We start from the raw sequence: 16,848 nt of genomic DNA on the forward strand, positions 1-16,848 counted from the left end.
CTTCTCCTCCATGTTGGAAGCCTTTTGGCTTCTCTGGGTCTCTGCAGACCTGGGGGGAGTAGAAGCCACATTGCTGCGACTCCTGGTGGAGGGTCTCACCCCCGAGTCCTTTGATGCGCAGGCCGGTGGCTGGTTTCTTCTGTTCCCCGCCGGCCTGGACCAGGAAACAGAAGCCAAAGACTTGGCTCCTTCACTCATCCCAGGAAACCCACTTCCTCCCTGGGTAGGAGAGAGAGCAGGTCCCTGGGTGGAGAGATGGTGTTCCTCAAGAGCACAAAGCAGGATCAGCAGCGAACAGAGCTGCACTCCCTATTCTGCTGGTGCAGTCACTGTGTACATACATTACTGATCCTAAGTTACATCCTGTATTATACCCCAGAGCTGCACTCCCTATTCTGCTGGTGCAGTCACTGTGTACATACATTACATTACTGATCCTAAGTTACATCCTGTATTATACTCCAGAGCTGCACTCACTATTCTGCTGGAGCAGTCACTGTGTACATACATTACATTACTGATCCTGAGTTACACCCTGTATTATACCCCAGAGCTGCACTCACTATTCTGCTGGTGCAGTCACTGTGTACATACATTACATTACTGATCCTAAGTTACATCCTGTATTATACCCCAGAGCTGCACTCACTATTCTGCTGGTGCAGTCACTGTGTACATACATTACTGATCCTAAGTTACATCCTGTATTATACTCCAGAGCTGCACTCACTATTCTGCTGGAGCAGTCACTGTGTACATACATTACATTACTGATCCTGAGTTACACCCTGTATTATACCCCAGAGCTGCACTCACTATTCTGCTGGTGGAGTCACTGTGTGCATACATTACATTACTGATCCTGAGTTACCTCCTGTATTATACCCTAGAGCTGCACTCACTATTCTGCTGGAGCAGTCACTGTGTACATACATTACATTACTGATCCTAAGTTACATCCTGTATTATACTCCAGAGCTTTGCTCACTACTCTGCTGGTGCAGTCACTGTGTACATACATTACATTACTGATCCTGAGTTACATCCTGTATTATACTCCAGAGCTTTGCTCACTATTCTGCTGGTGCAGTCACTGTGTACATACATTACTGATCCTAAGTTACATCCTGTATTATACCCCAGCGCTGCACTCACTATTCTGCTGGTGGAGTCACTGTGTACATACATTACATTACTGATCCTGAGTTACATCCTGTATTATACCCCAGAGCTGCACTCACTATTCTGCTGGTGCAGTCACTGTGTACATACTTTACATTACTGATCCTAAGTTACATCCTGTATTATACTCCAGAGCTGCACTCACTATTCTGCTGGAGCAGTCACTGTGTACATACATTACATTACTGATCCTGAGTTACATCCTGTATTATACTCCAGAGCTGCACTCACTATTCTGCTGGTGCAGTCACTGTGTACATACATTACTGATCCTAAGTTACATCCTGTATTATACCCCAGCGCTGCACTCACTATTCTGCTGGTGGAGTCACTGTGTACATACATTACATTACTGATCCTGAGTTACATCCTGTATTATACCCCAGAGCTGCACTCACTATTCTGCTGGTGCAGTCACTGTGTACATACTTTACATTACTGATCCTAAGTTACATCCTGTATTATACTCCAGAGCTGCACTCACTATTCTGCTGGAGCAGTCACTGTGTACATACATTACATTACTGATCCTGAGTTACATCCTGTATTATACTCCAGAGCTGCACTCACTATTCTGCTGGTACAGTCACTGTGTACATACATAATATTACTGATCCTGAGTTACCTCCTGTATTATACTCCAGAGCTGCACTCACTATTCTGCTGGTGCAGTCACTGTGTACATACATTACATTACTGATCCTGAGTTACCTCCTGTATTATACTCCAGAGCTGCACTCACTATTCTGCTGGTGGAGTCACTGAGTACATACAGTACATTACTGATCCTCAGTTACCTCCTGTATTATACCCCAGAGCTGCACTCACTATTCTGCTGGTACAGTCACTGTGCACATACATTACATTACTGATCCTGAGTTACCTCCTGTATTATAACCCAGAGCTGCACTCACTATTCTGCTGGTGGAGTCACTGTGTACATACATTACATTACTGATCCTGAGTTACATCCTGTATTATACTCCAGAGCTGCAATCACTATTCTGCTGGTGGAGTCACTGTGTACATACATTACATTACTGATCCTGAGTTACATCCTGTATTTTACTCCAGAGCTGCACTCACTATTCCGCTGGTGCAGTCACTGTGTACATACATTACATTACTGATCCTGAGTTACATCCTGTATTATACTCCAGAGCTGCACTCCCTATTCTGCTGGTGCAGTCACTGTGTACATACATTACTGATCCTAAGATACATCCTGTATTATACTCCAGAGCTGCACTCCCTATTCTGCTGGTGCAGTCACTGTGTAGATACATTACATTACTGATCCTGAGTTACATCCTGTATTATACCCCAGAGCTGCACTCACTATTCTGCAGATGGAGTCACTGTGTACATACATTACATTACTGATCTTGAGTTACATCCTGTATTATACCCCAGAGCTGCACTCACTATTCTGCTGGTACAGTCACTGTGTACATACATTACTGATCCTGAGTTACATCCTGTATTATACCCCAGAGCTGCACTCACTATTCTGCTGGTGCAGTCACTGTGTACATACATTACTGATCCTGAGTTACATCCTGTATTATACCCCAGAGCTGCACTCACAATTCTGCTGGTGCAGTCACTATGTACATACATTACTGATCCTGAGTTACATCCTGTATTATACTCCAGAGCTGCACTCACAATTCTGCTGGTGCAGTCACTGTGTACATGCATTACATTACTGATCCTGAGTTACCTCCTGTATTATACTCCAGAGGTGCACTCACAATTCTGCTGGTGCAGTCACTATGTACATACATTACTGATCCTGAGTTACATCCTGTATTATACTCCAGAGCTGCACTCACTATTCTGCTGGAGCAGTCACTGTGTACATACATTACATTACTGATCCTGAGTTACCTCATGTATTATACTCCAGAGCTGCACTCACTATTCTGCTGGTACAGTCACTGTGTACATACATTACTGATCCTGAGTTACCTCCTGTATTATACTCCAGAGCTGCACTCACTATTCTGCTGGTGGAGTCACTGTGCACATACATTACATTACTGATCCTGAGTTACCTCCTGTATTATACCCCAGAGCTGCACTCACTATTCTGCTGGTGCAGTCACTGTGTACATACATTACATTACTGATCCTGAGTTACATCCTGTATTATACCCCAGAGCTGCACTCACTATTCTGCTGGTGCAGTCACTGTGCACATACATTACTGATCCTCAGTTACCTCCTGTATTATACCCCAGAGCTGCACTCACTATTCTGCTGGTACAGTCACTGTGCACATACATTACATTACTGATCCTGAGTTACCTCCTGTATTATACCCCAGAGCTGCACTCCCTATTCTGCTGGTGCAGTCACTGTGTACATACATTACTGATCCTAAGTTACATCCTGTATTATACTCCAGAGCTGCACTCCCTATTCTGCTGGTGCAGTCACTGTGTAGATACATTACATTACTGATCCTGAGTTACCTCCTGTATTATACTCCAGAGCTGCACTCACAATTCTGCTGGTGCAGTCACTGTGTACATGCATTACATTACTGATCCCGAGTTACATCCTGTATTATACTCCAGAGCTGCACTCACTATACTGCTGGTGCAGTCACTGTGTACATACATTACTGATCCTGAGTTACCTCCTGTATTATAGTCCAGAGCTGCACTCACAATTCTGCTGGTGCAGTCACTATGTACATACATTACTGATCCTGAGTTACATCCTGTATTATACTCCAGAGCTGCACTCACTATTCTGCTGGTGCAGTCACTGCGTACATACATTACATTACTGATCCTGAGTTACATCCTGTATTATACCCCAGAGCTGTGCTCACTATTCTGCTGGTGCAGTCACTATGTACATACATTACATTACTGATCTTGAGTTACATCCTGTATTATACTCCAGAGCTGCACTCACTATTCTGCTGGTGCAGTCACTGTGTAACATACATTACTGATCCGGAGTTACGTCCTGTATTATTCTCCAGAGCTGCACTCACTATTCTGCTGGTGCAGTCACTGTGTACATACATTACTGATCTTGAGTTACCTCCTGTATTATACCCGAGCTGCACTCACTATTCTGCTGGTGCAGTCACTGTGTACATACATTACATTACTGATCCTGAGTTACATCCTGTATTATACCCCAGAGCTGCACTCACTATTCTGCTGGTGCAGTCACTGTGTACATACATTACATTACTGATCCTGAGTTACCTCCTGTATTATACCCCAGAGCTGCACTCACTATTCTACTGGTGCAGTCACTGTGTGCATACATTACATTACTGATCCTGAGTTACATCCTGTATTATACTCCAGAGCTGCACTCACTATTCTGCTGGTGCAGTCACTGTGTACATACATTACTGATCCTGAGTTACATCCTGTATTATACTCCAGAGCTGCACTCACTATTCTGCTGGTGCAGTCACTGTATACATACATTACATTCCTGATCCTGAGTTACCTCCTGTATTATAGTCCAGAGCTGCACTCACTATTCTACTGGTGCAGTCACTGTGTACATACAGTATATTACTGATCCTGAGTTACATCCTGTATTATAGTCCAGAGCTGCACTCACTATTCTACTGGTGCAGTCACTGTGTGCATACATTACATTACTGATCCTGAGTTACATCCTGTATTATACTCCAGAGCTGCACTCACTATTCTGCTGGTGCAGTCACTGTGTACATACATTACATTACTGATCCTGAGTTACATCCTGTATTATACTCCAGAGCTGCACTCACTATTCTGCTGGTGCAGTCACTGTATACATACATTACATTCCTGATCCTGAGTTACCTCCTGTATTTTAGTCCAGAGCTGCACTCACTATTCTACTGGAGCAGTCACTATGTACATACATTACATTACTGATCCTGAGTTACATCCTGTATTATACCCCAGAGCTGCACTCACTATTCTGCTGGTGCAGTCACTGTGTACATACATTACATTACTGATCCTGAGTTACATCCTGTATTATACTCCAGAGCTGCACTCACTATTCTGCTGGTGCAGTCACTGTATACATACATTACATTCCTGATCCTGAGTTACCTCCTGTATTTTAGTCCAGAGCTGCACTCACTATTCTACTGGTGCAGTCACTGTGTACATACAGTATATTACTGATCCTGAGTTACATCCTGTATTATACCCCAGAGCTGCACTCACTATTCTGCTGGTGCAGTCACTGTGTACATACATTACATTACTGATCTTGAGTTACATCCTGTATTATACTCCAGAGGTGCACTCCCTATTCTGCTGGTACAGTCACTGTGTACATACATTACTGATCCTGAGTTACCTCCTGTATTATACTCCAGAGCTGCACTCACTATTCTGCTGGTGCAGTCACTGTGCACATACATTACATTACTGATCCTGAGTTACATCCTGTATTATACCCCAGAGCTGCACTCACTATTCTGCTGGTGCAGTCACTGTGTACATACATTACATTACTGATCCCGAGTTACATCCTGTATTATACCCCAGAGCTGCACTCACTATTCTGCTGGTGCAGTCACTGTGTACATACATTACATTACTGATCCTGAGTTACATCCTGTATTATACTCCAGAGCTGCACTCACTATTCTGCTGGTGCAGTCACTGTGTACATACATTACATTACTGATCCTGAGTTACCTCCTGTATTATACCCCAGAGCTGCACTCACTATTCTACTGGTGCAGTCACTGTGTGCATACATTACATTACTGATCCTGAGTTACCTCCTGTATTATAGTCCAGAGCTGCACTCACTATTCTGCTGGTGCAGTCACTGTGTACATACATTACTGATCCCGAGTTACCTCCTGTATTATACTCCAGAGCTGCACTCACTATTCTACTGGTGCAGTCACTGTGTACACACATTACATTACTGATCCTGAGTTACCTCCTGTATTATACCCCAGAGCTGCACTCACTATTCTGCTGGTGCAGTCACTGTGTACATACATTACATTACTGATCTTGAGTTACCTCCTGTATTATACCCCAGAGCTGCACTCACTATTCTGCTGGTGCAGTCACTGTGTACATACACTACATTACTGATCCTGAGTTACATCCTGTATTATACTCCAGAGCTGCACTCACTATTCTGCTGGTGCAGTCACTGTGTACATACATAATATTACTGATCCTGAGTTACATCCTGTATTATATCCCAGAGCTGCACTCACTATTCTGCTGGAGCAGTCACTGTATACATACATTACATTACTGATCCTGAGTTACCTCCTGTATTATACCCCAGAGCTGCACTCACTATTCTGCTGGTGCAGTCACTGTGTACATACATTACATTACTGATCCTGAGTTACATCCTGTATTATACCCCAGAGCTGCACTCACTATTCTGCTGGTGCAGTCACTGTGTACACACATTACATTACTGATCCTGAGTTACATCCTGTATTATACTCCAGAGCTGCACTCACTATTCTGCTGGTGCAGTCACTGTGTACATACATAATATTACTGATCCTGAGTTACATCCTGTATTATATCCCCGAGCTGTACTCGCTATTCTGCTGGTGCAGTCACTGTGTACATACATTACTGATCCTGAGTTACATCCTGTATTATCCTCCAGAGCTGCACTCACTATTCTGCTGGTGCAGTCACTGTGTACATACATAATATTACTGATCCTGAGTTACACCCTGTATTATACCCCAGAGCTGCACTCACTATTCTGCTGTATTTGAGTAGCGATTTCCAGTGAGTTCTGAATTGTGGATTGCAGCAACTTTCACAGATGGCAGAATGGCGCGGGGTGTCGATAATTAAATTTTTATTTTTTATGAAATAAGATTCTTGTGCGCCGCAAACACCACAGAGAGGACAGCAGAGCCGCTCCGTGCAGCGCAGTCTTATCCGTGGGAGGAGAGCAGGGGGCGGCTGATGTTGCTGTTTGTGGTCATGGCTGACAGCTCCCACCTGCAAAGCAGAGGATAAAGTGGTTAATAAGTCTGAAGATACGAGGGTGCGCATGTCCCAAGAGCCCCCCAGCTCCGGCACCTGATGTCGTGTGGCAGCCAGGACTGGTCTAGACTGTACTGCAGCACGGCCAGCTTACACAGGGTCTTCAGACTGGGACCTGGAATAGACAGAAGACGTGGGCGGGCGGCCTCCAGAGCGGCAGTGGCACATTCCCAGACCACAAACTCGTCACCTCCCGTTAGGGTTAATAAAAGGGCTGAACCCTCCCCCGATGCCCCGGCGCTACCAACCCTGCCAAAGAACATCGCCCCCCCCCACCAATGCGACCGAGGACAAAGCGGTACCAACAGGAAACGAGGCCCAGTAACATTCCGACAGCAGCCACCTGGTTATCCCAACCCCCCACCTACAATACTACAGCCCCCCACAATACCACCGCCTCCCACCTACAATGCCCCAGACCCCCCCAACTTACTGAAGTCTAGGATGTAGAGGTCGGAGTGATCCATCAGGTAGAACTCGTCATGGAGGTTCTGGTCCTGGGACGGACTGCAGTAGGAATAGAATAGAATGTTCAGTACGTCCCGTCACTCCACAGTTCTCACCACTCATCCTCCTCCCCCAAAGACCCTGGCACAATCGCCTTCTTGTGTAGGAATATTTTTTTAGTTACGAGTTGCAAGGGACCTCCAGGGCCATGGTGTCCAACCCCCTGCTCAATGCAGGAGTCACTAAACCATCACAGACAGAGGTGTGTCCCTGTGCCAACGAGAAGGAGGATGATCCCTCTACACTGTGACGGCCCCTCAGATGTCTGTACAGCGCTATTAAGTCTCTTCTCAGTCTTCTGTTTTGCAGCTAAACATTCCCAGTTTCTGTAACCGTTCCTGGTAGGACATAGTTTGCAGTCCGCTCACCATCCTGGTAGCTCTTCTCTGAACTTGCTCCAGTTTTTCAATGTCTTTTTTAACCCCTTCCCGACATGCGCCGTACTAGTACGGTGCTGCCATTTCCGGTCACCGGGCTGCATCGTGCGGTGATCCGGTCAGGATGGCTGCAGTTCCTGACAGCAAACCATCCTGGCACGTCACCACGGGGGGGGCTCACCAGCCAATCACAGCAATGTTATCAATAAAGCTTTTGAGAATAAGAAAAAAAGCACTTGACAGGCTGTGATCTGTGCTGTGTGACGCAGCACCAATCTCAGCCGGCACAGTGGGTGGGGTGATCGCCACGTCACCTCACCTGATTAACCCCTATGGCGCCAATTGGCTGAACAATAGCTTCTAGCCAATCAGCACCAAAGTGGTTAATCTAAAATCGGGATCACCGCCCTGCGCACCATCCTCACCTCAGACTTGGTGTGCAGAGCGGTTCTCTAGCCCCTCTGTGTACCCGAGTGAAGAATCCATGGGTGGCCATTGTGATCTCCCCGGCCATCTCCTGTGTGACTCCCGCGATCACTGCAGCACCTTCCCCTTTACTTTTTTTGCCCTTTTTTCCTGTGTGCGGCGTCCTGCGCAGAGCATTCGTGCTCCTCCTGTGCCCGCCGTGCTCAGGATCGCTGCTGCTGCTGATCACAGACTGCGCCACGGGACTCTTATTAGCTAGTTAGCGTAGCGGACATCGCAGTCTAAGCGACGTCCGATTTTTTAAGAAAAAAATAATAGCACAGCGTAGTTTTAGACGTAGCAAGGTAGCGTAGCCGGCGTCACCTAGTTAGTGACAGCCGATCTTGTTGTAGAGGAAAGACAATGTGCAGCGTAGTTTCAGTGGTAGTTATAGTACACGTGTGAAAGAAAACCACCTACTGTACACACATCCCCGGGGATTGGAAAAATATGGCCCCTTCATCACCAGAGGAGGCTTCCACCGTCCTGGTGCACGACACGGGGTCAGGCAGTGAGGAAGATCCCACCACATTCCTCCTCCTTACCTAGTGAGGAAGGGCCCCCCAACAAGGCGTCCTAGGACCCAGGCAAATCCTGCAGCAATCAGTCCCACATGGATCGCACCCCTCGAAAATTATCAGCCCGTCATTCCGTCAGCAGCTCAGGAATCCCGTTTGACACCAATGGCCTCACTGAAATGGACGTCTTCAGGGATGAAATAATAGATCTTATGGTTGCCCAGAAAAACCTGTAGGCCCAACAACTGTTCACCCAAAATCCCACGTCCTCATACGCCAGATGGACGCCCATAAATGCAACAGAGAGGATGACATTTTGGGGAATAGTAGGCACGGTACTAATTAAGGAACGTGCCTCGGACTGTGGAGCACATAGGACTAAAGCTAGAAAAATACAGCTCAGTGCCCAATTCCCCCTCTCACCTCTCCCCAGGTGATCCACTAATTGGGATGCCCAGCTGTCCAATGGATTTAAAGGGGAAGAGCCTACAGCCACACCTACAGGGGTTAAATCCAGCCGCCCGGGTCAGTAACGTCCTTCGGCTGACCCCTGGAAGTTTTTGTCTCCTGAGGACCCCCGGAATCCCCCCCTGCATCTAGCCATGTCGGACGCTTTGATTGAGGCCCTGCGGCAGAGAGCAGCACAGGAAGGTGAGCACTGGATTCAAGCCATTATTCGCGGCCTCAGCGCTCAACTCCCTGTGCCCTCTCCTGACCCCCACGCGTGCCTGCGTCCGTGCCTTTGTTGTTGCCTGCCTCCCTCAGGCACCATCAGCTGCCATCCACCCTGCGCTCACCCAAGGCCCAACTATACAGATGTCCGCCCCCTTCGGCTCCTCGCGCCTCCTCCCCCCCGCCGTGACTCCACGTGCTGGCCCACTTGGTTCTTTTCCCGGCATCGGGGTGCCTGGCTCCAAGCACGGGTCACACGCCGCCCCCTCTGTCATCAACCGCGGCTCCAGGTAATAGGCGGTCAGTGCGGTGCGCCCCCACCATCCAGAGCGGCTCCAAGTCGGTGATGTGGCAGCGTTCAGAGATCCAAAACCGTGCGCCCCCCGGCAACAGGCCGGGACACACCGGGCCAGGGTGCCTGCTGTCTCTGCTCGGCGCGTCACGGCCAAGCTCCGCCCACTCCACGTCATTTCCGGTCCCCGCACAGACAATGCAGGGTCAGCCCAGGCCCAGTTTCCATCGTATCTCCTGCAGGTGCAGCCACACTGCCTGCACAGGAGCACTTGGAGATTGTTCTGAGAGCCCTCAACGCAGCTGTAGAGCGCTCCACAGCTGTACAATGAATGCAGTCATAATACTACTGTAATCGCACCAATTACTATTGATACACCCACATCACCCCCTATAACTACCCAAATAGCTAATAATGTATATTAACCCCCGCCCTCTCATATTCCACCAATAATATTGAAAACGGTAACATTACAACACCCCCCGTGCTAAACAGTACAACGTTACCAGTAATGGCCCGTAACCCACCCCTGGCTGCCGATTCAAATGCCCCCAACACACCCCATAGCCACTGCGGACGCAGACATAGATGCCGCAGGTCCTCCCAATCCTCCTCTGACGATTCCCGCCATCATTCCCACTGTCCCTCTAAAAGACGCTCCTCCCTTTACCACGGCAAACACAGCTCACATAGGAGCCGCAACAGATCTCGGTCCTCTGGATGGCATTCCCCATCCACGTCAGAGTGGTCAGACGCATTGCAGAGTCCCGATAGGCAGGCTCGGGCACACGACAGATGCCAGCAGTCACATGCTCCATCAGGGGCCTACAGCCAGGGAGACACATCCACATCTCCCAGGGCCTCCAGCCAAATCAACCACCAGGCCATCGCCCAACACGGCGCCGGGTTCCGCCATCACTTGGTTTCACTCAGGTTCGAGCGCACGACAATTGACTGCAGCCACGCACTCCAACTTTGGCTACCAGCCGGGGAGACGCTTCTCAAGCTCCCTGGGCTTCCGGTCAAGGCAATAACCAGACCATCGCCCTAGCGGGAGTCGGAGTTCCTCCTTTCTTGGCTGTCACTCCTCCTGCGTCACACAGCAGTGAGTGTTCCAAAGCCAATGACGACTCAATGCGCAATGGGGTTAACACAAGGGAGAGTGAGCTAGCCTCAGCGATTAAGGAGCTAATGCAACACTTAAAGCAACCATGCGGTACAGCTGACAACAATACGACACTTCAGTCAGCGAGCTTACACAAAGATGCGTTTATCTGCGGGATCAGCCCGCTAGGTGCACAAAAAGATCAAGAGACTAGACGAAAAATATGGAACAACAATTATGTCGACATAAGGTCGTTATTGTCTGACGCCCAACAGACCGTAGATAAGGAAAGGAGGACAAGTGAACGAGCGCATGATGGAAACAGACCGGGAATAGCACCAACAATGAATAACTGGCTACAGGCGTCTGCAGCTCTGGGCTGTATTATGGGCCAGAAGCATCCGGAACGCTGCTCCGAATTATATATACACCAAGATCTGATATATAATTCGCATAAATCCCATGGCGGTTCCGCCTGGAGACGGTATGAAGAGGAGTTCCGCAGGCGGCTGGCCCTGCAGCCCGATCTAGGGTGGGGGGGTAAAAGCGACAGATGTGTCGTTATGACTGACGCCATCACTGAAGCAGCTACCCCCTTTCATCTGAGACCACTAATTACTCCGTAGCCGCAGGTCAGCACTCAGTGGTCGTACGAAAACCTGGGGTCTGCTGGCTGTTTAATGAGGGAAACTGCCGTCTTCAGGCGTCATGCAGATATAGACACGACTGCTCAGCTTGCGGGGGGGGGCACCCAGCATCAAGGTGTACACATCAGGCAAACAGAGCGCCTACAAGGCAAAACCCCAGTGAGTGTAACCGCGATAGGCCCAAGGCTAGACCTCTACCCCAATAAAGAAGTGGCACGGCAACGACACTCCGGCTTTACAGATGACTTTTTTATCCCCTACAAATTCAGTAAAACACCAACCCTGGCCGATGACCTAAAATCCGCTCGTGAATTCCCCGAAATTTTGAACAAAAAAAAATAAATAAATAAATCGAAAAGGAGGTTGAACTAGGTAGAATGGCGGGCCCTTTCATTTGCTGCCCTTCAAAAATATCAAAATAATCGCAGTTAGCCATTATTCCGAAAAAGGAACCCGGTAAATGTCGTCTTATCCATCTTCTGTCACACCCAAAAGGCGAATTGGTTAACGACGTCGACGCTAGACCCCCGGAGGAAGCATTCGTGACATATGTGTCTTTCGACAAGGCGGTAGCATTAGTCCGTGCAGCCGGGCCTGGTGCCCTGCTAGCTAAATCAGACAGAGTCGGCATTCCGCCTGTCACCCGTGCACCCCGACTGCTTCCACCTCTTAGGATGCAGGGTGAACCAGCACTATTATTTTGATATCTGCCTGACGATGGGATGTTCCATTTAGTGTCACTATTTCGAGCTGTTCAATACTTTCCTGGACTGGGTAGTTCGTTACGAAACATGCAGTAACTCCGATTCATTACCTCAATGATTTTTTGTTCGTCGACCCCGAAAATTCTAAACTTTGCTCTTTCCGTCTCGAAAAATTTAAATCTATATCACGGCATTTCGGTGTACTGCTATCACCAGAACAGTCGGAAAATGTAACGTATTGCCTTTCCTGGGCATCAAAATAGACACCAATTCAATGGTTTTTCGCTTACCCGCTGAAAAAAATGCAGAAAACACTGCAGATGGAATTTTTCTGCAAAGTTTAAAAAGTCACCCTACAACAGTTGCAGGCCCTTATTGGGTCTACTGATGTTTGACAGCTGTATAATGCCGGTCGGCAGAGCTTTCTCTCGACGATTATCGTTGGCAACCAAGGGCACTTCCCAGCCTGGCCAGAGAATTAGGCTTACTTGTTCGTTAAAACAGACTTGTTAGTCTGGAAAAACGTTAGTGCAATCATACAACGGCCATACATGTGTCATGGCAAAAGAAACGTCAAGCAAGGACATAGGGCTAGCAGTAGGGCGGCGTAACAAAGAGGGTTTTGCAGCAATCTAAAAAAAAGCAATGGTGCAAAGGCAGCTGGCCAGAGCTACGTACCGCATCAAGCTGGGGGTGCGATCCAGCCCTGTAGGAAATTTTTGCAATAGTAGCATCAGTAGAGCTATGGGGGACTCAGTTGAGAAACGCAAACATTTCATTTCAAACTAAAAATATGAGAACCACAAAGAGCTTGAACCATATGTCATCTACATCCTTGCCCATACTCGTTCTTTTACGCCAGCTAGCGCTGCTGTTTGAAAAACAGTATCTGGTGTCAAGCCACATTAGTGGCGGAGGAAGACAATCTCATTAACTATTATCTTCTGATTGGCAGGCCTTCAGAATCCAGCGTCCCAATGCGCAACCATCGGGTATTCAGTGTCCGCCATCCCTATGGGGCACAGTGGCCAATCACTGATGCCCTTAGTCCGTGCCTCCGTTACACCGGCTACCTGGGAGGTCTATGGTAAGGCTTGGGAGGAGCGGTGCTCTTTTGCTCTTTTATTCAGAGTAGGCCAGTCGATAAGTGCAACCGAGCAAGAGGCGTAGTAACAACAGAATTTTTGGTTCGGCTCAAGGAAAGAGGGGCGTCGGCGCAATGGAAATGATCGGGAATAGCCTTCTTTCAACTAATGGGGTGGGCTGATGCAACAAAGTTCTTTTTCATCAAACAAGCCATTAAAGGCTGGAAAAAGCTTCAACTGAGTCAGGAATGTCATCGCCCCATTTCATTGAGATTATTGCATGACATTATTTCAATATCCCAATCGGTATGCAAGTCGCAATCCGAGGCAGCCCTCATATCTGCAGCGTTCGCTTTCTTCGGTGGACTGCGCATTAGCGAGTTGTTGCCGCGGTCAAACAATGCATCAGAAGGCGGTTTAATTAACGAGGACATAGTCATATGCAGCAATGCCCTGCGCATTCGAGTGTGAAAATCCAAGTGCGACTCCACCGGTAGGGGCACGTGGGTCCTGGTTAACTCGGCAGAAGGCCCAGTATGCCCACTAAAAATAGTCAAACGATATGCGGTAATACGACACAAAAGCAGATTTTTTTCCTCTCACATACAGACGGGTCCCCCTCTTACCAAGTATAAATTTTAGGCCATTTTCAAGCTATGCTTAGAAAGAAACGACACTAATCCAAAGGAGTACGGGACGCATTCTTTCCAAATCGGGGCAGCGCCCAAGGTAGGTAGGGCAGGAGTTTCAGAGGCCAAAGTGCAGAGATTGGGTCGTTGGAAATCCGCATGCTTCACCAGATATATAACACCTGATTTACGCAAGTAACACATTTTGTCTCTTACACGCGTAGAAGTTTGGATTTTAGGACATTCTTATGTCTACTGGGCGGCACAAGGGGCTGAGCTTCAGCCCAGAGGAAAAAAAAAAAAATCTAGGCTTCCCGGATCTAGAAGTCAACTGGAGAGGTATCAGAGGGCTCCAATGGCAGCAGGTGTTCTAGTTGACATCTCCAGGAGGGCTAAACACCCGGTAATAACAGTGATACACGCTGGTGGCAAATGCAAAATCGCCAAACTTCATACAGTTATGACGACAGTGAACATTTTACCGGTTTATTCACGGATATGATATTGGTGTGGTCAGAGATAATACCACAAGCTGTCTGGCGCAAGAGAAGAAAAAGCCATAGAGCGTGCAAAGAGAAAGTTCAACACATGGATGGCGAAATTCGTGAGGGGTATTGTGGTTCGTCACCACCAGCTGTTAGATGGTAACTTAGAATCATAGAATCGTAGAGTTGGAAGGGACCTCCTGGGCCATCTGGTCCAACCCCCTGCTCAAAACAGGATTCGCTAAATCATCCCAGTCAGATGTCTGTCCAGCCTCTGTTTGAAGACTTCCATTGAAGGAGAACTCACCACTTCTCGTGGCAGCTTGTTACACTATTTTGGCACTATTGAGACCGGACAGAGTTCACCTTATGTACATTGGTCTCGATATATTTTTGTTTGTCTTGCAGGACGGAGTCGAACAGGCCCTAATGTTGATGGGTGTGGGTCGGAGTCCTGTGTATGTCATACACATGATTCTCCATGTCAGAAGGTGTGGAGGAGGGCAAAAGTTCGTAACCGCTCATTGGCCAGCTCGCCTGTCGATCGCAGACAGGACCTCGGCAATGAGCCCGTTATAAAATCTAATTGCCTTTATCTGCTTATGCAATTAATAAACTGTGACTGACCTGTTTCATCCTATCTAGGCATGTGTGTTTCATTATGGGACTGGTGGGAGGGGGAAGGCACTGTTTAAGGCTAGTTTCACACTGGCATTTATTCCATGCAGCGCATGGCGCCACTAAGCCCCGCCCCCTGCCAGCCACATCCGGTCATCGCCTCCTACTATCGCACATGGACGCATGCGATCTGCGCACCCTATCCTTAATCAAGAGAAATACTCATAAACAAACTAAGAGAACATACTCCTGGCATAATATATATCACACCTGGATGTCTCCGTTTGTTAAATAGGACCTAAATACAGATCCATCGCCAAAGCAATATAAGAAGGGGTGGAAAAAACCACTAATGTGCGACTATAGATCCAGTATAAAATGGAATATCTTTATTAAGACAAGTATACAGTACAGGACAAAGACAGTGTGGAATGGTGCATAAAAGACAACCCACGCAGTGTGAACTGCAAAACAGACCCACCTCAGGAACTCATAATATTATGTTCCAAATCAGAACAAATATATGTATAGGAAATACATCTGTAAACGCCTAGATACCTTCATACATCATAAGACTCATAATAAGTTATATCTATCCAAGGTCAAACCAACCTCAACAGCATGTCACAGCATCAGTATGAGCCCATAAATCACTATAACACGAAGGACGCCCCCTGACGAAGGACGAGCATCCGAAACGCGCGTCGGGGCAGACGCACGGATCCCCCAGGACTCTCCCACACACCGGCTTATTTTGGTGAGATTCAAACTGCTATGGTTTTTTGAATGAGCGGGAATTGAGCTAAGTAAGAGTTTGATTGGGACCATGGCCAGAGTTATAATATACTATATATATGTATCTCGGTATGGTGGGATTGTGCAGGAACTTATACCCCATACATACTCAAACCTTCTCTTGTATAGCACTTATTTGGTATTCGTGTTATAGTGATTTATGGGCTCATACTGATGCTGTGACATGCTGTTGAGGTTGGTTTGACCTTGGATAGATATAACTTATTATGAGTCTTATGATGTATGAAGGTATCTAGGCGTTTACAGATGTATTTCCTATACATATATTTGTTCTGATTTGGAAAATAATATTATGAGTTCCTGAGGTGGGTCTGTTTTGCAGTTCACACTGCGTGGGTTGTCTTTTATGCACCATTCCACACTGTCTTTGTCCTGTACTGTATACTTGTCTTAATAAAGATATTCCATTTTATACTGGATCTATAGTCGCACATTAGTGGTTTATGCACCCTATCCTTAGCATAGGGTGCGCAGATCGTGCGCAGGCCGTGCGCTAGTAGGATTTTAGCGTGCGCTGCGCCCGTGTGCGCCGAACGCAGCATGTTGCATTTTGGCGCACTCGGCGCACCTTCAAAAGTGTGCAGCGCACACTAAAATCCTACTAGCGCATGGCCAGCGCACGATCTGCGCACCCTATGCTAAAGATAGGGTGCGCAGAACGCATGCGTCCATGTGCGATAGTAGGCGGCGATGATCGGATGGGGTGGGCAGGGAGCC

General features: G+C 47.5%; 1 protein-coding gene across 2 annotated transcripts in view; it reads right to left on the reverse strand.

Annotated features, from left to right (window-relative positions):
- Positions 1 to 7,003: 7,003 nt before the first annotated feature.
- KLHDC3 (kelch domain containing 3) overlaps positions 7,004 to 16,848 on the reverse strand; it is a 74,436-nt gene continuing 64,591 nt past the window's right edge. For both annotated transcript variants that reach the window (XM_073558976.1, XM_073558977.1), the window contains exons 9-11: positions 7,645 to 7,718; positions 7,248 to 7,326; positions 7,004 to 7,166 (exon numbers count right to left, since the gene is read on the reverse strand). In XM_073558976.1, the coding sequence (XP_073415077.1) occupies positions 7,100 to 7,166; positions 7,248 to 7,326; positions 7,645 to 7,718 (220 nt within the window). In that variant the 3' untranslated portion in view covers positions 7,004 to 7,099. The remainder of the gene's footprint in view (positions 7,167 to 7,247; positions 7,327 to 7,644; positions 7,719 to 16,848) is intronic.

The sequence above is a fragment of the Dendrobates tinctorius genome, unplaced genomic scaffold, assembly GCF_039654945.1.
Source record: "Dendrobates tinctorius isolate UK_male_01 unplaced genomic scaffold, ASM3965494v1 ptg000264l, whole genome shotgun sequence".
NCBI classification, from domain to species: Eukaryota; Metazoa; Chordata; class Amphibia; order Anura; family Dendrobatidae; genus Dendrobates; species Dendrobates tinctorius.